A 22,050-nucleotide genomic window follows, 5' to 3' on the forward strand; every position below is an offset into this window, starting at 1 on the left:
AAGATTCTACAGATTAAGAGATTTAAAAGAAATGTCAATTATTTAATATGTGGACCTAATTTGAATCTTGATTCAAATAAACTATTAAAAAATTATGACATTTACAAAATCACTGGAAATTTGAACATGAACTAGATATGTGATGCATTATAATGAGATACACAGTGAAATATTTATGAATGAAATTAGAATAGTGTCTGGGATTTGTTTCAAAATACAATGGGGGAGAGTAGGGGACACAGATAAATCAAGATTGGCCATGAGTTAATAATTGCTGGAGTTGTTTACTTTTGTACACATTTGAATGTATTCATAACAAAAAGTTAACAATGCAATAAACTTTGGTGTCTCCTCAATGCCCAGAATATATAGAGTCAAAGCTCCTTAGCGAGATACAGAAGGCCTTTCATAATCTAGCCCCAACTTGTCCTTCTAAGCATATTCACCCTATGGCCTAGCCACACAGATGTTTGTTGTTTCCTGAACAAATCACCTATGTTCATATCTTTACACCTTTAATCATGTTGTCTTCTCCTTCCTCATTCTCTCCTAAATGAAATGCTTCTTCTCTTTTTAAGTTCCAGCTCAAATGTCACTTATTCTTTCTCCCAGACAACCACTCCCCGCTAACTGTCTCAGTACTTTGCTTTTGCCAGCAGTACAGCAGTGAGTAGAATTATTGTACTATAGTTAGTTGGCTGTATTATAATAAGTATTAAGTGCTCTAGGTGTTGAGCACTTGAAGGCAAGTCCTACATCCTTTTATTCTAGTACCAAGGATGACACCTGGCACTTGGATACTGAGTAAACATTTAACTGGACTTAAATACTCAAAGTTGTTATATATATTGATGGATTCTCACACAATATATACAACATGGATAATTTATCTTGGCAAACAAAAGCCTTTGTTTTGGGTCTTCAAACCATTCAGACTGAATAATCAAACAAATCTGTTCTCCTAGTGGCTCATTTCTCCTACTCTACTCAAGTTTACTGTCTCATATCCTAACATTAAAATCAATGACATCAAAATATCAAAATATCTGACAAAATAGATTTGTTATTTTTGCAATTCATGTTTAGATTCCAATGTTGAAAGGAAAAGCACAAAACTAGGAAACATGTTAAGAGTATAGAATTTCCTAATGAAATTATGTCAGGAATTCTGAGAATGGTAATAAGCATTGAGGCTATGGACACCAACAGACTTAGGTTTAAATTCCAGCTCTAACATACTGAGTGAATGGCCTTGGCAAAGTCACATAACCTTTCTAGATCTCAGTTTTCTCATTAGTAAACAGAATAATAATAGTAACTACTTCATAGGTTTCTTATGAAGCTCAAATGAGATACTGCAAGTAAAATAATTAAACTGACACTTAAAAGGTCACAAATTTTAGATACTATTTATAAAATGAGAATAATACCTACTTTACTAATACATTAGTAAAATAAAGTACAGCACCCTACAGTGTTTAACCCATGATAAACACTGACGGCTAGTATTATTTTTTAATTAAGCCCTTTGAACAACTGATCTCTCCCATCCTGTCCCTCCAAAAACCTTTCTTTTCAGGTTTGTTATTGAACTTGTATGTGTCTCCTAAATTGTAATTAATGGATATACTGAGTCTGTCACCCCTTTGGGCCTCCATTTCTTTATCTGTGAAAAGAGGCCTTGGACTAGAGCATCTCTAGGGTCCTTCCTAACTGTAATTCTATCTCTAATCTCATCATTGACACCATGATTACAGAAAAAGGAACCCTGCAACTTCTATTTCAATCCTTCTTCAATGAAACCACTACTATATGAACTGATATGAAAGATTTCTGGAGGATAAGGCCCATGTCTTCTGCATCCCCCAACATCTATCAGAGTGCCTCATACTCTAAATCCTCAAAACACATTTGGTGAACTGAGTACAAATGCTGAACAAATTAAACACATTATGGATTAATAATGACATAGCTTTCTAAATACCTATAATGCTTCCGGGGCTCAAATGGTTCATAAAGTGGATTATCAAGCAAATACTAAACTATCATAATCAAATTAATTTAAAATATTACTGCAATGGGGTACCTGATTTACAAGTGTAGTAAATCAAAAGTCCTTATATGCCCTCTCCTGGCCAGTTATTGGAATAAAACTGAATTAAAACAAAACGAAGTAGCCTTAATGTAAAATGGAAGAAACCAATTCAAAACCTAAGACAACTTTTAATGTGAGAAACCTGTGCAGAGTCACTAGAGAAAACAAACTCAAGAAAAGTAGGTGGAATTAATAAATGAGGCATGGGTTCTTGCTAGGATCCATTTCCTTTGTAAAGTTGTTTTCCAACAAATATTACACATTAAGCCTGCCTATAGCTTGTTTTCTGTCAGCATTCTAAAGAATCAAATCAAAATCTAAAAAAGCTCACATTCCCTTTATACAGTGTATGGACAGATGAGTAGAAAAATGGGGCCAAAAATTAAATGAATAATAGGGGGTAATGGGAAGATGGGATGTTTGGAGTGTTTTTTTACTTTAATTTTTATTCTTATTTTTTTGGAGTAATGAAAATGTTCAAAAACTGATTGTGGTGATGAATGCACAATTGTATGATGGTACAAACTATATGACTGTACACTTTGGATGACTGTATGGTATGTGAATATATCTCAATAAAATTGAATTTAAAATAAATCTTAAAAAAAAAGAGCAATGAAAAGCAAGCTTAAAAGGTACCCAGAATCAACTTTTATCATTTTGAAATTCAAAAATCATTATCACTGATACCAGCCTTTCATTTACCAGGAAACCCAAATCCCTTTAGCTTCACCCTACCTCTGTAAATTGGGTGAAAGAAGGGCTAGCATGAACCAACCCTCGAGGGTGCATGAATGCACACACAACATACACACAAGGGCCCACTGTATGGTGAAGCTATCAGAGCTCACACAGCAAGTGGGTGGGGTATACTGGAACCAGCATCTGAATTTCCTTAATCTTGTCATTCTGTCATTTTCTATCTATTTATACTTGAAAAGGATTAAATTTAAGTATCACTTTTTAAATTCTCCTTAAAGTCATCAGGCATTGATGAGTAGTAGATATAACTCAAATTTTAAGATGAATTAATTAGTTAATTATGTTAATTCAGATAAGACAGAGTATCTGAAATTTTCCAAAGTCACAATTTGAAACAGAGAACTAACACCACCCATTTATTACTCAAAGTTCATTTTGAAATTGAGTACTAAGTATACCAAGTCCCAAGTGAAGATAATCCTGGCTGCAGGCTCAATTGTGCTATTACACTCAACAAGGTAAAAAAAACTCACTGTTCTAAATTTGCTTCTGATAACATTAAGTTAATCTCACATCGGGATCTACACTTGAGACTAAGTTAAAGAACATCCTCTCTCTTGCCTCAATTAAAATCTAAAATAAAGGGGCTGAAGTGATATGTATATTCTCATAACTCAATATAATTTTACTTCGTGAAAGTTCAAGAGTTTAGCATGACAAAAAAAAAAAGAAAGAAAGAAAGAAATTCCAGCAACTTTGGACTTAGTTTTGACCATGATATGCTCAGCATCTCTCAACCTCAGCACTACTGGCATTTGGGGCCAGATACTTCTTTGTTATGGGGAGCTATCCTGTTAGCAGCATCCCCGGCCTCTACCCATTCCAGTAGCACCCTGACTCTCATTTGCGACAATCAAAAATGTCTCCAGATCAACATGGCAATGTAAACAGCTACTGAAAACCTCTCCCCAGAGATTTAGCAAATAAAAAGACAATTTTCACTTGTTCAAAAACCTGGAGTAAGGTATAGACTGGAGAAAGATCCCACAAACACTGAATTGAAGAAAGAGAAAAATATCAGGTAGGAAACTTCCATCCTGGACCAGCCAGTCCTTTCCCCTCCCCATTACTCAGTCTCACAAACCTTGGGAAGTACACAGAGGCAGCAGCCAGGATCCCTACCACCAGCGACACAGACTATAAAATCTCTTACATCGGTGAGACAGACCCCATCTGAGACACAGAGACCTAAGCCCATAGGGACCCAGGCAGGACTTAAGCCACAGGGGAGGGCAGAATAGAAAATGGCAGCAAGGAGGAATTTCCAAAATGGAGGATCAGGGAAGGAACCGCAAAATCACCCCTAAAAGCAGCAAGTAACCAGGCAAAAATTAAACAAATCAACCATTTGGGGACCTGGGGGACAGGGGAGGACATATCAAGGCCCAGATCACTGAGGGAAGAAGAGTCTGAGAAAACGTGGACAGCACCTGTAATTCCAGCCCTGGGTCTTGGTGCCCATGCCCCACCCTTGAGGAAAACAGCAGCTGGAGGCCCAATCCTTGCCTGGGGGGTGGCTACAGACTGAGGCAGCTGGGGGAGTCCTCTGCCGCTAGTATAGGGGGGACACAGCCCACAGTGAGCCAGATTTTGGCCAGGGAAGTGACAGTTTCAGTCCTGCCCAGTCAGATGCTGCCAGGGCTCCAGGAGGAAGGAAAACACCTTCTGAGGATGAGTAAGTCACCGAAGATGAGTAAGTCACCAAACAGTGCCATCTGCTGGGTAGGCCAAAAAGTGCAGGGGAACTGCAGGGCTTTCCAGAGCCTCTCCAGACCCTATCCCAGGCCCACTGGGGCTGATCTACACCTTCTGCATAGGTACCCAGTCCTGTTTTGGCTGAGAAATACAAATGACCAACAGTCAGAGCAGTGCCATAATAGAAACCCAGACCAAAGAGAGAAACCAACCTTTATATTAGACCCATCAAGATAATGAGATGACCAGATATCAACAAAAAATCACATGGCATACTAAAACTCAAGAAGAAATGGTCCAGTCAAAGGAAGAGATAAAAAAGTTGGAGGAGACACAGAATCTGGAACAACTAATCAAAGATGTGCAAACACATCTCCTGAATTAATTTGAAGAAATGAAGGAAAATGTGCATAAAGAGATAAAGGATATTAAGAAAATACTAGAAAAACATGAAGAAGAATTCATGGGTGTCCCAGAAGGAGAAGAGAAGGGAAAAGGGCCAGAAGAGTAATCAAAGAAATTATGGCTGGAAATTTCCCAACCCTTACAAAATAACATAAATATGCAAATCCAAGAAGCCCAACGAATTCCAAACATAATAAATCCAAATAGACCCACTCCAAGACACATAGTAATCAGACTGTCAAATGCGAAAGAGGAGAAAATTCTGAAAGCAGCAAGAGAAAAGCAATTAAGGGAAGCCATATAAGACTAACTGCTGATTTCTCATCAGACACCAATGGAGGTGAGGAGGCAGTGGTACAATATATTTAAGATACAGAAAGAGAAAAACTGCCAGCCAAGAATTCTCTATCTAGCAAAGCTGTACCTCAAAAATGAGGGAGAGTTTAAAATAGTCACAGATAAACAGAAGGTGAGAGAGTTTGTTAATAAAAGACTGGCCCTATGAGACCTACTAAAAGGAGTCCTGCGAGATGAAAAGAAAAAGACCGGAGAGAGAGGTCTGGAGAAAAGCACAGAATTGAAGAATATCAGTAAGCGTAACTTAAAGAATAAAAAGAGAAAGAGGGAAAAAAATAGATCTGACAAAAAAACCCAAAGGATAAGATGGTTGAATCAAGAACTGCCTTTATAGTAATAACTTTGAATGTTTATGGATTAAACTCCCCAATCAAAAGACAAAGATTGGAAGAATGAATGAGAAAATATGATCCCTCTATAAACTGTTTACAAGAGACTCATCTTAGACTCAAAGATGCAAAAAGGTTGAAAGTGAAAGAATGGAAAGAGATATTCCACCCAAGTAGTAAACAAAAGAAAGCTGGGGTAGCTATACTAATAACAAATGAAATATAATTTTTTTTACTTTTTTTATTGTGAAATGTAACATATATACAGAAAAGTGATGACTTTCAAAGTATGATTTGACAAGCAGTTATAGAGCAAATTTCAAAGAATATTATGGGTTACAGTTCCACAATTTCAGTTATTTCTTTATTGTGAAATATAACATATAGACAGAAATGATAACTTTCAAAGTACAATTTAACAAATAACTATATGGCAAATTTCAAAGCATGTTATGGGTTACATTCCACCATATCAGTTATTTCCTTGTAGCTATTCTAGTACCCTAAAAACAAAAAAAAAATACATATTTATATAAAGATTAAGTATTCATAATCCCTTGTTAAATCCTATCTTGTCTGTTGCTACCCCTCTTTTGTGTTTGATCACTTTCTCAATCTTCAGGGTTATCTAGGCAGTGACCACCCTAACCTGTTCATATTGAAAAGGGGTGTCGACATTAAGGGGAAGGGAGATACCATTTGCTTGATGTTCTTGGAAGGCTATTGCCTCTGGAGAAATAGACTACAAATGCAAAAATGTTATAAGGGATAAAGACGGACACTATACAGGAATAAAAGGGGCAAATGAACAAGAAGAAATAATCCTAATCCTAATCAAGGTGCCCCAAAGTACATGAGACAAACACTGGCAAAACTGAAGGAAGTAATTGATGACTGTACCATAATAGTGGGAGACTTCAGCACACCACTGTCTCCAATAAAAAGAACTAAACCAAGAATCAATAAAGAAACAGAGAACATAAATAATATGATAAATGAACTAGACCTAACAGACATATATAGAACACTGCATCCCAAAACAGCAGGATACACATTCTTCTCAAATGCTCAGGGAACATTCTCAAGAATAGACCACATGGCAGGGCACAAAACAGATCCTAATAAATTTAGAAAGAATGAAATTATACAAAGTACTTTCTCTGATCATAATGGAATGAAACTGGAAATCAACAATTGGAGAACTGGAAAACATACAAATATATGGAGGTTAAACAAAAATGCTCTTAAACAATCAGTGGGTCAAAGAAGAAATTGCAAGAGAAATCAAATCAATAAACATCTCAAGACGAATGAAAACAAGAACACAATGTACCAAAACTTAGAATGCAGTGAAGGCAGTGCCGAGAGGGAATTTATAACCCTAAATGCCTACATTAAAAAGGAGGAAAGAGCTAAAATCAATGACCTAACTGAACAACTGGAGAAACTGGAGAAAGAGCAGCAAACTAATCCCAAAGCAAGCAGAAGGAAAGAAATAACAGAGCAGAAATTAATGAAATGGAGAATAAAAATAAACAACAAAGACTCAATAAAACCAAAAGTTGTTTCTTTGAGAAGATCAATAAAATCGACAACTCCTTAGCTAGACTTACAAAGACAAAAAGAGAGAAGCTGCAAATAAATAAAATCAGAAACAAAAAGGGGTGCATTACACTTCAAAAGGTAGGAATCCAAGGAAACTTCCTCAACATGGTAAAGGACATATACGAAAAACCCACAGCTAACATCATACTCAATGATGAGACTGAAAGCTTTCCTTCTAAGATTGGGAACAAGACAAGGATGCCCAATGTCACCACTGCTATCTGACATCGTGCTAGATGTTCTAGCTAAAGCAATTTGGCAAGAAAAAGAAATAAAAGGCATCCAAATTGGAAAGAAGTAAAATTGTCGCTATTTGCAGATGACATGTTCCTATATTTAGAAAATCCAGAAAAAAACAACAGCAAAGCTACTTGATCTAATAAGCAACTTCAGCAAAGTTGTGAGATATAGGATCAGCATGCAAAAGTCAATGGTATTTCTACACACTAGTAATGAGCTATCTGAGAGGTAATCAAGAAAAAAAATTCCATTCACAATAGCACCTAAAAGAATCAAATATCTAGGAATCACCCTAACCAAGGATGTAAAGGACCTATACACAGAAGACTACAAAACATTGGTAAATGAAATCAAAGAAGACCTGAATAAATGGAAAGACATCCCGTGTTCATGGACTGGAAGGCTAAATGTCATTAAGATGTCAATTCTACCCAAATTGATCTACAGATTCAATGTAATACCAATCAAAATTTGAACAGACTACTTTGCAGAAATGAAGAAGCTAATTATCAATTTTATTTGGAAGGGTAAAGGGCCTCAAATAGCCAAAAACTTCTTGAAAAAAAAGAATGAAGTGGGAAGTATCACACTTCCTGACTTTAAACCATATTATAAAGCCACAGTGGTCAAAACAGCGTGGTACTAGCATAAAGATAGACATGTTGGCCAATGGAATCAAATTAAGAGCTCAGAAACAGACCCTCAGCTCTACGGTCAACTGATTTTTTTTAATTCATTTTTGCTAAGACTCCTAAGCCCACTCAACTGGGACAGAACAGTCTCTTCCACAAATGGTGTAGGGAGAACTGGATATCCACAACCAAAAGAATGAAAGAGGACCCCTATCTCACACCCTATTCAAAAATTAACTCAAAATGGATCCAAGACCTAAATATAAGAACCAGTACCATAAAACTCCTAGAAGAAAATGTACGGAGCCGTCACCAAGATCTATTGATAGGCAGTAGTTTCTTAGACTTTACACCCAAAGCACAAGCAATGAAAAAAAAAAAAAAAAATAGGTAAATGGGAAGTCCTCAAAATCAAATGCTTTAATGTTTCAAAGGACTCTATCAAAAGGGTGAAAAGGCAACCGACTCAATTGGAGAAAATATCTGGAAACAACATATCTGATAAGGGTTTGATGTCCAGCATACATAAAGAAATCCTACAACTCAACAATAAAAAGTCAAACAACCCAATTAAATAATGGGCAAAAGACATGAATAGACATTTCTCCAAAGAAGAAATACAGATGGCTAAGAGGCATATGAAAAGATGCTCTGCTTCATTAGCTATTAGGGAAATGCAAATCAAAACCACAATGAAATATCACCTCACACCTATTAGAATGACCGCTATTAAACAAACAGGCAGCTACAAGTGTTGGACAGGATGTGGAGAAACTGAACACTTATTCACTGCTAGTAGGAATTTAAAATGGTACAGTTGCAATGGAGGAAGGTTTGACAGCTCCTCAGAAAGCTAAGTATACAGTTGCCTTACAATCTGGCAATCCCGCTACTCAGGATATACCCAGAAGATCTGAAAGAAAGGAAATGAACAGACATGTGCACACTGATGTTCATGTTGGCATTATTCACAATTGCCAAAAGATGGAAACAAACCGAGAGTCCATCAACAGATGAATGGATAAGCAAAACATGGTATACACATACAATGGAATATTTATTATTCAGCAGTAAAGAACAATGAAGTCCTGAAGCATGCAACAACCCTGAGTGAGTTGCCTAAACTCCAGTTCCTGTTCTCCCATTCATCTTTAAACCTCTCCCATCAGGCTTTTGCCTGCAACACTCCACCAAACTGCTTTATGAAGGTCATCAATGGTATCTGTGTTGGAAAATCCAATGGTCAATTCTCAGTCCTCATCTGAGAGTGATCCAAGTAAATTTGATCACTCACTCTGCCTTGAAACATTCTTTACTAAGGTTCCAAGATGTCCAAAGATGTTTTCTTCTCATGACTCTAGCTGCTCCTCCAGTCTTCTTTGTTGTTTCCTCATATCCCTGATCTGTAAATGGTGGCTGATCCAAGTCTACACTTACTCTCACAGTGAAATGAACCAGTCTCATGGTTTTAAATATTATTCAAGCACTGATAACCCCCAAATTTACATCCCTCCCCTGAACTGCAAACTCATATATCTAATTGCCTACTCACATCTCCACTTAAGATGTTTACTGGACAACTCAAACCTAACAAGTCCCAAAGTAAGCTCCTGATATTCTCCCCAAACCCTGCTTCTCCAGAGGCCTTCCTGTCTCAGCAAATGGCAATTCCATCCTTCCAGTTGCTCAGATCAAAAACCCTGGTGTCACCCTTCTTTTCACATCTCACATCCAATTCATCAGCAAATCTTATCAGCTGTCTTTAGCAAAACATAGTATTTTAACACATAATACAACCATTTCCCACCCACCTTCATAGCCACCCTAATAAAAGCCACCATGTTTTCTTATCTGGAATATGCAATGGTCTCCATACTGGTCTCCCAGCTAACATCCTTGCCCCCCTCCCCCAACCCCAGTCTATCCACACCACAGCACTTAGAAAAAACCATTCAAACAGAAGTCAGATCATAGTACTCCTCTCTTTAAAACCCTCCAATGGTTTCCCATCTCACTCAGAGTAAAAGCAAAAGTACTTACAAGGACCCATGAGGCTTTCCATGACCTCCCACTCCCTCTTCCTCTCTGACCTCACCTCCTACTCTAAACCCCCTTCTTTCATTCGCTTCTGTCACTCACTGTTTTTGACCACACCAAGTACACTCCCCTCTCAAGGCCTTTGCACTAACTCTTCCAACTGTCTAGATATTTGGATGGCTTCTCCCTCATTTTCTTAAGATATTTACTCAAACGTTACCTTCTTACTGAGGTCTTTCCTATCTACCTTCCAAAATTACAATCCCTCTCATTCATTCCCTGTCACATACAAACGTACTTCCTATCCCCATACCCTGCCTTTGTTTTCTCCTTAGCAGGTGTCACTATATAATATACTCTATGTTTTACTTATCTTGTTTATTACCTCTTTCCCTCACTAGATTGTTTGCTCCATGTTGGCAGGGATTTTTGTATGTCTTTGCTCACTGCTAAATTTCTAGTGCTAGAATAGTACCTGACACATAGTAAGCACTAAAAACATATTATAGAACGAAAGAATGCAGGGTCAGCCAGGTAATATAAATGAAGTAAGAGGGCTAGATGTAAATAACTGCAAAATCTTTACATGTGGCTAGAAATCAAGGAAAACTGGAGGGCATATGCCCCATGTAAAGGAATAAACACTCTTCAGCTCTAGAAAATCACTGCCATACCTTGTGATGTATAAGAGAGAAGATGGAAATCTAACTGCCAGTTTTTTGTTTGTTTGTTTCAGTTATTTTTAATGCAATTTTATTGAGATATATTCACATACCATACAATCATCCAAAGTGTAGAACTGTTTGCAGTATCATCACATAGCTGTGCATTCATCACCACAATCAATTTTTTGAACATTTTTATTACTCCAAAAAATAAGAATGAGTAAAATATAAAAATAAAAGTAAAAAAGAACACACAAAACATCTCATACTCCTTTTTCTCCCCTATTATTTCCCTACTATTTTTTCTACTCATTTGTCCATACACTGGATAAAGGGAGTATGAACCACAAAGTTTTCACAATCACACAATCACACCGTATAAGCTATACAGTTATACGATTGTCTTCAAGAATCAAGGATACTGGATTGCAGTTCAATAGTTGCAGGTATTTCCTTCTAGTTATTCTAGTACACTAAAAACTAAAAAGGGGTATCTATATAACGTGTAAGAATAACCTCCAAAATGACCTCTCGACTCCATTTGAGATTGCTCAGCCACTGAAACTTTATCTTGTTTAATTTCTCTTCGCCCTTTTGGTCAGGAAGGCTTTCTCAATCCAACTATGCCGGATCCAGTCTCATCCCAGGAGTCATGTCCCACGTTGCCAGGGAGACTTACACCCCTGGGAGTCATGTCCCATGTAGCGGGAGAGTAACTGCCAGTTTTTATATGTGGATTTTAAAACAAGCTTTTAAACACTGTGCAGTCCAAACAAAACATATCTGCAGGCCTGATTCATCCCACAGATCATCAGTTTGTAACTTCCTGGGGTAAGTTAGTAGAGCTTCAAAATAACTAATAAAAAGAAGTCCCATTTTTCACTGCCCCCTACTACTCTCTTTTTCTATGATTTAGCTTATGGATGCGCATGGTGGACTCCCTATAGAAGGGGAGGAAGACAAATAGAAAAACAAATAATTACAATATTCAGAACACTTTAAAAAATAATCTGATAAATTTTAAAATTTCATTCTTGATCAGCTTCCTATTTCACAGACCTAAAGACTTCCCTCAGAGAAACTAGTAGAAGCCTCTGGTGTCAATAATTATTTGGAATTAATTAAAGCATTAACCCTCTCTGATCATTCCTGTATCATTCAGAGCAATAACACAGTTATAGTCTAATTATTAACTTATTAGCATGGATATACAGACCTTCTAAAAGTCTCATTTAATACTAGAACACAGTAAAAACTGTTAAAAGAATTTGGATAATTAGCACAACCTCTGTTATTACATAGAGCTAGAAATCTGTACCTGTGCCAGTTTGAATGTATTGTGTCCCCCAAATGCCATTATCTTTGATGTAATCTTGTGTGGGCAGACTTTATCAGTGTTGATTAGATTTCTTTGAGTGTTTCTTCAGAGACGTGCCCCACCCAGCTGTGGGTGATGACTCTGATTGGATAATTTCCACGGAGGTGTTGCTCCGCCCATTCGGGATGGGTCTAAGTTGGTCAGCGGAGCCATATAAATGAGCTGACTTAACAGAAGGAACTCAGTGCAGCTGTGAGTGATGTTTTGAAGAGGAACTACAGCCAAGAGGGACACTGAAGAAAGCACAGGAGCTGCAGATGACAGACCGTATGAAGATGGCTGTTGAAAGCAGACTCTTGCTCCAGAGAAGCTGAGAGAGGACAAATATCCCAAGCGCAACTAAGAATGACATTTTTGAGGAACTGCAGCCTGGAGAGGAACGTCCTGGGAGAAAGCCATTTTGAAACCAGAACTTTGGAGCAGACACCAGCCACGTGCCTTCCCAGCTAACAGAGGTTTTCCAGACACCATTGGCCATCCTCCAATGAAGGTATGCAATTGCTGATGTGTTACCTTGGACAATTTATGGCCTTAAGACTGTACCTGTGTAACCAAATAAACCCCTTCTGTAAAAGCCAATCCATCTCTGGTGTTTTGCATTTCAGCAGCATTAGCAAACTAGAACAGTACCCATGCTTAATGTGCAATTACGATTACTTCTTGGGACTGGAGTGGAAAAACAGGACTCTCGATTCCTTGCAATCCTTCAGACTACAACTTGCATCTGCATAAGGATGACATATTTCATCAACTTACACTTATTAACCAACTAATAAGGAGAGACAGGTGATAGGGATGTTCTAGGTGATAGGGATGCAGAGAGATATAAAGCATGTTCCCAGGCTATAAGTGATTTAAAAGTCAGTTGGGGAGACAGAGAAAGAATTAACCATAAATGTGAACTAGGCATTAAGATGTCAGAAGGAGCAATCATGAGGGCTGAGGTAATCAGGATAGCTTTAAGAAGACAGGATTTGAGCTGAGTGTTGAAAGTACAGACTTGGACATTCAGAGACCAAGTAAAAGGACACTCAAGGCTGAAGTAGTACCATAGGTATGATTTACAAGAAGTCTTTCTTATTTGGAGACCTGAAGATGATCTATACCTCTTTTTTTAACGGCCAAAAACATTGTATCTTTAACCACCACAATCATTGGGATATCATTATACAACATTAGGTGTGTTTTCCAAAACTAGTTCCCATCCCCAAACAATAGACAATACAAGCATTTGTAAGACATTTTTAAAAACATTAAATATGATTTTTTTAAATACTGCAAGTTAAAAATTTTTTCTGACAAAACTCCCTACATACATAGAACTAGAAAGGGTTTCCAACATGATGACAGGTAAGGAATCCAGCAAGAAGTTGCATTTAGAGAGTTCCTTAAGGAAAAGAAATCCACCTAAAACATGTATTTCAGTCAAAGTAACCTGGATAAATTCACATCGTAATTTCCTATCTTTCTTTCCTAAGCTTAAAAAAAACTTCTACTGAAGAAGACCTTCTTGTCTGTTATTTTTCCTTCTACTATATGAAAGTCAGAACTCCTTTTATCCCAAGAGATGTATCCCAATTTTATCCAACAGATGTTTTCATAACATGTAAATGACATTTACTATTGGGTTGAATCATGTAGGAAAATGTAGGATACATAGTAGATAAGGAGGAAGGCAATTAATATTTGAACATCTACTGTGTGCTAGATGTGTACGCATGCAAGAGTGTTTTTGAAAGGGCAATGGTAATTGGGAAGATAGCAGGAAATGGTTTGCTATTCTGTGGGAGAAACTAATGAAATGACAAGTTTATACTTTGTACTATGTACTAAATAGCAGGTATCTGGCTCCGAAAATCTCTAGCTAATCACACAGAACTAAGCCATTTCTTTTCCTAATTTGATGAACTCCCAAAGACACAGTTACCAGGACAGATCTGTTAACACTACATATGCTGGAAACATGTAGAGATAGATAAAAATATCATATTATTAGTTTTAGTTTTTTGTGTGTTTCTAACCAAAGATACATCTTTGAAAGAAAATATTAACGTATACCAAGCACACTTACTTTTATCAACTGAGATGTTGATAATTACCAATCAAGTGGTTTAAAACTCTAACTTTAAGAAAAGCAAAAATATACATTATGATATTTGGGTACGCTTTTTTATATGCGTTAACATTCTGCTATATTTCATTCATTTGTTGTTTCTGAGGAACTGAAAGCAAAGGGAAATTGAGGGTAATCTGAAGGTTTTTTCCCAACCAAAATCTGAGTCTTGCAGTACTCATGCAGCCCTTTCTTCCCATTATTAAAAATTTTTTTTGTAAATAATAAAGTCATTTTGACTTAAATCCAGCATAAATAGCTTTTCACCAGTTCCTAACCTAAGACAGCTAAAATTAACAATCAAGTGACAGAACTATCCTTTTAAAGTATTATATGAGGACTGCTAGTTAATCTACAGAAAAGAAAAACGATACAAGTTTAACGTGTTCTTCAAATACCTTTTGTGGATGTCATTTTCTAGTAAACAATGTATGCAGGTTCCTAAGGAGATTTTTTTCCGGTCTACTCAGAACATTCAACAGAGCTCTATATACAGAAATGTTACACAGATTTTTTAGGGAACTGATTGATTTACTTTCGGATGGGTGTGCATTTCCCTTTGTTTCAGATATGAGGCACAACCCTATGAATTTCAGCTCTGTAAGGTATCATAGAAACATCCAATTTACAAATAAGGACTTCTCTGTGGGTGGGGACTCCTGTATCACAATAAAGGGGGAAAATCATCTGTGAGTCATAAAATGGCTAGGTATGCCGAAGAAAGGCTGTTGCATTTTTCCTGTTTTAGTTTTTGAATAAGACATACCCAAGTCAGCTTAAAACTTGCCACGGGCCTCAGTTTCCTAGAGCATCAACAAAGGAGTCCAGTGGCACACAATTATGCTTGTAATCACAATATAATTTAAGGCATGAGTAAACTTTTTTTTAATACAAAACTGAAAAGCATCCCTTCCCTTCTGTCCTCTGCCCTACCAAAGAAACAAAAAAGGAAATCCTTTAGCTTCTATTGACTAGTGTGGATACAATTAGGTTTCCATGCCTCACTGCAGCTAGAGTGATCAATCTTTTCCTTCCTCAAGAGAAGGAATCTTGTCATGCACAGTGAACAGTGAACAATCACGAACAGTGAGGCACAAACCTCAGTTCTGCATAGCAAATTCCATCTCAAATTCATAAAGACAAATTGTGCTGGTTTGGATGATATGTCCCCCAGAAACACCATGTTCTTTAATGCAATCTTGTGAGGGCAGACTTTAATTAGACTCTTGATTAGCATGTGATATGTTGATTAGATTATTTCCATGGAGGTGTGGCCCTGCCCACTCAGAGTAGGTCTTAATTAGATCACTGGAGTCCTCTAAGAGGCTCAGGAAGAGAGACAGGAGTTCAAGACGCTTAGAGATGTTTGGAGATGTGGACAGAAGGATGCTTAGAGATGCTAAGGGATGAAATCCAGATTTTGCCTGAGAGAAGCCAAGAGAGGACCCCCAGATGCTCAGAGAGAAACACCCTGGGAGACAGAAGCAAAGACACACAGGAGCTGAGAGAGAAGAGCTGAAACACAACCCAGGAGCAAAGGACCAGCAGACACCAGCCACTTGCCTTCCCAGCTGACAGATGTGTTGCAGATGCCATTGGCCATTCTTCAGTGAAGGTATTCTCTTGTTGATACCCTTGTATGGACACTTTTATGGCCTTAGAACTGTAAATTTGTAACCTAATAAATCCCCTTTATAAAAGCCAATCCATTTCTGGTATTTTGCATAACGGCAGCTCTAGCAAACCGAAATAAAAATACAACAATCTTTCCCTGTTTTGCTCAGCTTCTCTGAGCTGTGAAATCAAGTGTAGTCAACTACATCTACTATAGCTCTAATAAAAAGAGTATCTTACCTGCTTATAATTGTGCCTAAAAGTCTCCCCCGAGTAACTCTTTGTTGCTTAGATGTGGCCCTCTCTCTCTAGCTAACCCAACTCAGCAAGTGAACTCACTGCCCTCCCCCATACGTGGGATCTGACTCCCAAAGGTAGAAATCTCCCTGGCAATGCAGGATATGACTCCTGAGGATGAATCTAGGCCCTGCATTGTGGGATTTAGAACATCTTCTTGACCAAAAGGAGTATGTGAAATGAAACGAAATAAAGTTCCCGTGGCTAAGAGATTCCAAATGGAGTCAAGAGGTCACATTGGTAGACATTCTTACGCATTATATAGATAACCATTTTCAGGTTTGAATGTCTTGGAATAGCTAGAAGTAAATACCTGAAACTATCAAACTGCAACCCAGTAGCCTTGACTCCTGAAGGCGATTGTATAACAATTTAGCTAACAAAGGGTGACAGTGTGATTGTGAAAGCTTTGTGGATCACACTCCCTTTATTCAGTGTATAGATGGATGAGTAGAAAAATGGGGCAAAAACCAAATGAAAAATAGGGTGGGGGGGTAATTTGGGTATTCTTTTTTACTTTAATTTTTTATTCTTATTTTTACTTTTTCTGGTATAAGGAAGATGTTCAAAAAATAGATTGGGGTGATGAATGCACAACTATATGATGGTACTGTGAACAGTTGATTGTACACCATGGATTACTGTATGATGTGAATATATCTCAGTAAAATTGAATTTTAACAAAACAAAACAAAAAAAGAATATCTTGATTCCCTAAAACGGCAACACTTATCGTCTTGTGACAAGGTTTTCTCTATACACGCTGTAGGCCTTCAAATGTTATTGTTAGCTTGTTTTTGTTTTTTTTAATTTATTGTTGTTGTTGTTATTGCTGCACCAAATTTAAGATTGTCCTTTCAGGCAAGCAGTGATCTCTATCTGTTAAAACATTTCCTTAGTGGATCACAATAGCTTTAAAACTGCCCTTCTAATAAAGGCCATCAGAGAGGGAATACTAAACCGTGCATCTGTCAAATAATAATATCAACTGTATAAAAGCTCATATTCCAATCCTAGGTCAAATGGAAAAAGCTCTACATAGTTGGTTTCTGTCTTTGTATGAAAGCTCTGACTGGTTTTATGCATTTTGCTATGAAATTACTTTTGGGTCTCATAATCAGTATACCTCTACATAGGAATGTGCAAATGATTTTATACAGCACAATGCTAGTACTGCTCTATACGATTTTTTTTTTCTTCTTTTCTAAAAGGAAAATATCCCTAGTCGGAAATAAATGAATTTACATTCTCCTCTACACAAGACCTCTTTTGAAAGAGTCTTTTCAGATCTATGAGTTCAGACTTCAACCAGACACAAACTCCAATTGAAAGAACTGGTTTGAGAGTGCTCTGAAAGGAAAAAAGTGTCACATAAACAAGACTTAATAAATGAACATAAATATCATAGAATTGTAAATGTCCATCTATAAGATCTCCTTGTTTTAATACATTATCATTTTAGTGTTTATTGTCAAACTACAAATAATCATTGAGTTTTCTTTTTTCAAAAATGAATGTCAAATACCACTTCATTTCTATTTGAATATTTTTAACTAAAACATTAAGAGATCATTAAATTATACCACCCATTTTGATCACAGTTTGTAGTTTTTAGACAGTGTCTTCATTTTTAGGAAATACACCCTGAAAGTATTTAGGAGTAAAGTACCATATGTCTGCACCTCACTTTCAAATGACAAAAAAAAAAAAAAAAAAAGAAAGCATGTCTAGTTATATAGAATGAAAGCCAATAGTGAATCCAGCTGAAGGATATAAAGGAGTTCATTATAAAATTCTTTCAACTTTCATATAAGATTGAAATTTTTCAAAATAAATTGAGGGAAATATTTCACCCATTAATGCACAGGGTCACTGCCCAAAACACTTTCCAATATACTTTACACCACTAATCATCAACTGTGTACTCACTGCATGACAAGCATTACAGCACCTCACGCATCACAAACAGATGCTTATGTTTAACTGTGATGTCCCAGTACAGAGATTCCTAGACACAGGATTATGAAATGACAAGCAAAACTCTGAGTGCAATATGCATTTTTCTTGGAAGATGTTTTGTGGCTTTCCTCATATTCTCAAAAGGTCTGTGACTCAAATTTAAGAACCACAATCCTAAAAGGCAAGGAATCACAACCACTCAAATCACAGGCTAACAGTCAAGAGAGCACAAGATCAATGTCACCAAATCTTGCTGGTCGTGGCAATCAGAACACTGAAAGCATAGGTGAATGAAAATCAGAGATAATTTCTACCCTTTACTTTGGAAAAGTCTTTTAAGATTGACCAAACTAAATAGAAAAATGGACTAATTTATGTTTTAGTTCCTTATCTTCTTGCCAACTGTTCTAAAAAAACAGGACTAACAGATGAGAAATGTAATCCTATCTAGGAGTATAGAATGACTAACAATTACTTCCAGCATGAAATCTGAATCCTTTGAAAGAACTTCATAATGATACTATCCTCACCACACCTCCACAGTGCCAGGCACCATAGTAAACATTTTACATTTAATCCTCACAATCAACCTCTAAGATAGACATTATCCTCATTTTTTGAGATTTAAAAAAACTGATCCTCAGAGAAGTTAAGCAAATTATCCAAGGCCACAAAAGAGTCAGGGTTGAAATCCAGCTCACTTTATCTTCTGCAACCCAGTGTTTATTCAAATATATTACACTGCTGTCATCATTTGTCCACTAAACTGCTAATTCATGTCATTTCCAACTTGGTTTTTCCTATGGAGAATATTAACCTAACTTAGTTATTAATACCTTCAAACTTTTACACTAGCCCTTCTATCCCTAAATCACTCTTTCACTCCTCAAAACAAACTTTTTTTTCTTTTAAATCTCCTTTGACAAACCCCTTCTGGGCCCATCATTCCATCCATCCCATGGTGTGAACGAGCACTCAGATCCTATTAACTGTGTAGCCTTCAGGAAGTTACAAACTTATTTGCATTCATCAGTAAAATGAGTGTTGGAATTCAAAGGTTGAAAACTCTAGCCTGCCATCAGTCTGCCTGCAGAAAAGTTAATATGGGCAGCAGCACTTTGTCTTAATCCAATTCAATGTCTTCAGATGAAACATTAACTCTACTGACTGCCACAGGCCCTGACATTCCCACTCATTTTACACTGACCACTTCTCCTAGTTCACTCATTTCTATTACCTGTTTGGCCCCTGTATGCATTAAGGTTCTAATCACTGAATTAAATGATCTCTAAGATTTTAAACTGTTATCATGGACATTATTTATACCTTTTCCACTTGGTTTTCTTGTGGACATAACCTGTCTTCCCCATTAGGAAGTTCAGAATGGGGATTCATAAAATTATATAACTTCAGAATTGAAAAGGGTCTTAGAGATGATCTAGCAAAGCCCAATCCTCTTAAATATGTGACATAGATGAAAAGACTGAAGCCAAAACTGCTTAAGTTACTTGCTCAGAGTTTCTACCATAAGTTGGTGCAAGACAATTCAAATCAACAAATATTAACAAAATACTTTGTGCAAGACCCTGAACTGGAGCTACAAAGAGAAGCAAGAAGTATCCCTACCTCTTTAGGATACACAAGCTAGTAAAGGGCACAAATGCATATATATGAGGCCATGATCCAAGGCAAACATGCTAAGGGAAAGGAGAAAATGTCTTTCAGTTTTAGTGAAATCTGAAAAGACCCCCTGAAGAGGGAAACATTTAAACAGGGGCTTGAATAATAAGCAGAACTGCAGTTATAGACAGGTAGCAAGGTCACAGCATGAAAAAAGGAAAGAAGCAAGTAATGCACAGTATATTCAGAAAAAGTAAATCAACATGGTTGGGGATGGAGCCAGACAAGGTAATGGAGGAAAGCAAACTGCAGACAAATCCTAAGGATCAGAGCTTTCCATTATCTTCTTTAGCCGGGTCTTTCTCCCCCAATCCAAGTATCTAGTACAGGGCTAAATATAATGGGAACTTAAAAATAATTTTAGCCATAAAAACAATAATGACAGCTAAGATTATTACATGCCATATACTGTACTAAACGCTCCATATTATTATCTCATTTAATCCTCATAAAAACTTTATGAAGAACATACAAATATTAATCTCACATTACATAAGAAATAGCTCAAACTTAGAAAGGATAAGTATATTTTTTCAAAATCACAGTTAAAATGACATCCAACCACGCACCAGAAAGATCTAAGGACACTATCAAGAAAGACCAGGGACTGTTCAGAAAAGATATCACACTTGTTCTTGGGTAATGGGTAATACTGATCTCCGCAAAGATATGCAATACAGTGGCGGAAGAATGGAGTGACAAAGCAGAGACCCTGGCTTGTTAGTCTCTGTAACCTATAGCCTAAAGCAGACCTTGGCACACCGACTTTCAGTAATTTATCTCTCTAGTAAAAGAGAACTTGCTACCTTCTGCAACCCCGAGGCGAGAGACTTACCTCAAGGCCAGCTTCCCCTGGCTCCTCATATTCTGCATCCATAACGCACCTGCAACATCAACACAAGTAGTCAATTCATACTGCCACCTCCACTCCCTTCTTCCGTCCCTTAACCACTAAGAAACCCTCACCCAACTGCTCCAGTACGGTAGCCGCCATCTTCCTTCTCCTACGGAGGCCTCCGAGTTCATACACCGACTGGACATGACGCATGCGCAATACTCCTTATTTCCTCCCGATCAGAGACCCAGCAGTACCTGTACAAGCGGTGTTGTTATGGAGACCGCGAACAAGCCGCCGGTGCTTAACATGTGATTAGGCCAGCATGCCTGGAAAAAAATGACTTAGTAAAGGCCGAAAACTAGTGAGTTTCCGGAAATTCACCCGGATCCAGAAAAACTGCGAAACCTCACCTCTCAAATGGTCTGAAAGGATTAGGTAAACAGTCCATAAACAAGCCACATAACCCAGATGGGCCTCAGTTTTCTCCTCAATAAAATAAGAGGTAATCGGAAATATCTATCCTACGGCACAGGCTTGCTGTAAAGATCACTAGAGATCACGGGAAAGCTCTTTCAAAGAAGAAACAGTTCAAATACAAAGTATGAAGTCCTAATCCCTGCTAATCCCCAGGTTGATATCTAAACGCTAAAGGTTAATTGGGCACTTACTACAACATACGTCCCAACAGTCACTGTACTAACTGAATCTCATTTATTCTTCACAGAAATCCAACAAGGCACGGATTATCATCTTCCTTCTTCAGATGAGGAAACAGATTTCAGATAAATTAGTCTCTCAGTTAACAACTGGCAAAACCAGAGGTCAATTTGGAGCTGGGTGCCTCCAAAATTAATACCTCTACCTACTATGTTTGCCCTCTCTCTATTAAGAATAGGTATTTCAAGTTTCTGTTGCTATATATACATGAATGCTAGATCTCCAATGCAAACAAGCTATACAGGGGTAGGTGAGTGTAACTGCAGAAGCCCCTTGTTTTGAGTTGGAAGGAAATTTCCATTCCTTTTCCACCACAACACTTACCACATACAGTTCCCTTCTAACTTAGCACCCAATCAAGCAAATAAAAAAGAATCAATCCATTCTTGCTTCTCTTCAATCTCTGGGTACTAAGAAGCCAGAGTCAGAATTTCTACCGAGTTGCAGAATTGTTCCTTCCTCCGTTTATCTTTTTTGTTAATTGGCCTCTTACAGTTATCTTTAGAGAGTCTCCAGAGCTAACAAAATGCCCTTGCACTGAGCGATCAAAAAATATTTGACGCGAGAATGGGAATAGCGATTGAACGGGTCCGAAGAATAAACGGGTCCGAAGAATAAGCGTGGGGAGGTGA

General features: G+C 37.4%; 1 protein-coding gene across 5 annotated transcripts in view; it reads right to left on the reverse strand.

Annotated features, from left to right (window-relative positions):
- MRPL22 (mitochondrial ribosomal protein L22) overlaps positions 1-22,050 on the reverse strand; it is a 46,528-nt gene that overhangs the window by 24,328 nt on the left and 150 nt on the right. For 2 of the 5 annotated variants that reach the window (XM_037798750.1, XM_037798749.1), the window contains exons 2-3: positions 20,830-21,027; positions 20,699-20,747 (exon numbers count right to left, since the gene is read on the reverse strand). In XM_037798750.1, the coding sequence (XP_037654678.1) occupies positions 20,699-20,747; positions 20,830-20,911 (131 nt within the window). In that variant the 5' untranslated portion in view covers positions 20,912-21,027. Of the gene's footprint in view, positions 1-20,698; positions 20,748-20,829; positions 21,028-21,742; positions 22,031-22,050 lie in introns of those variants that run through there. The other 3 variants (XM_037798752.1, XM_037798751.1, XM_037798753.1) reach the window with 3 other exon arrangements.

Source organism: Choloepus didactylus, chromosome 11 (assembly GCF_015220235.1).
Source record: "Choloepus didactylus isolate mChoDid1 chromosome 11, mChoDid1.pri, whole genome shotgun sequence".
NCBI lineage: Eukaryota > Metazoa > Chordata > Mammalia > Pilosa > Megalonychidae > Choloepus > Choloepus didactylus.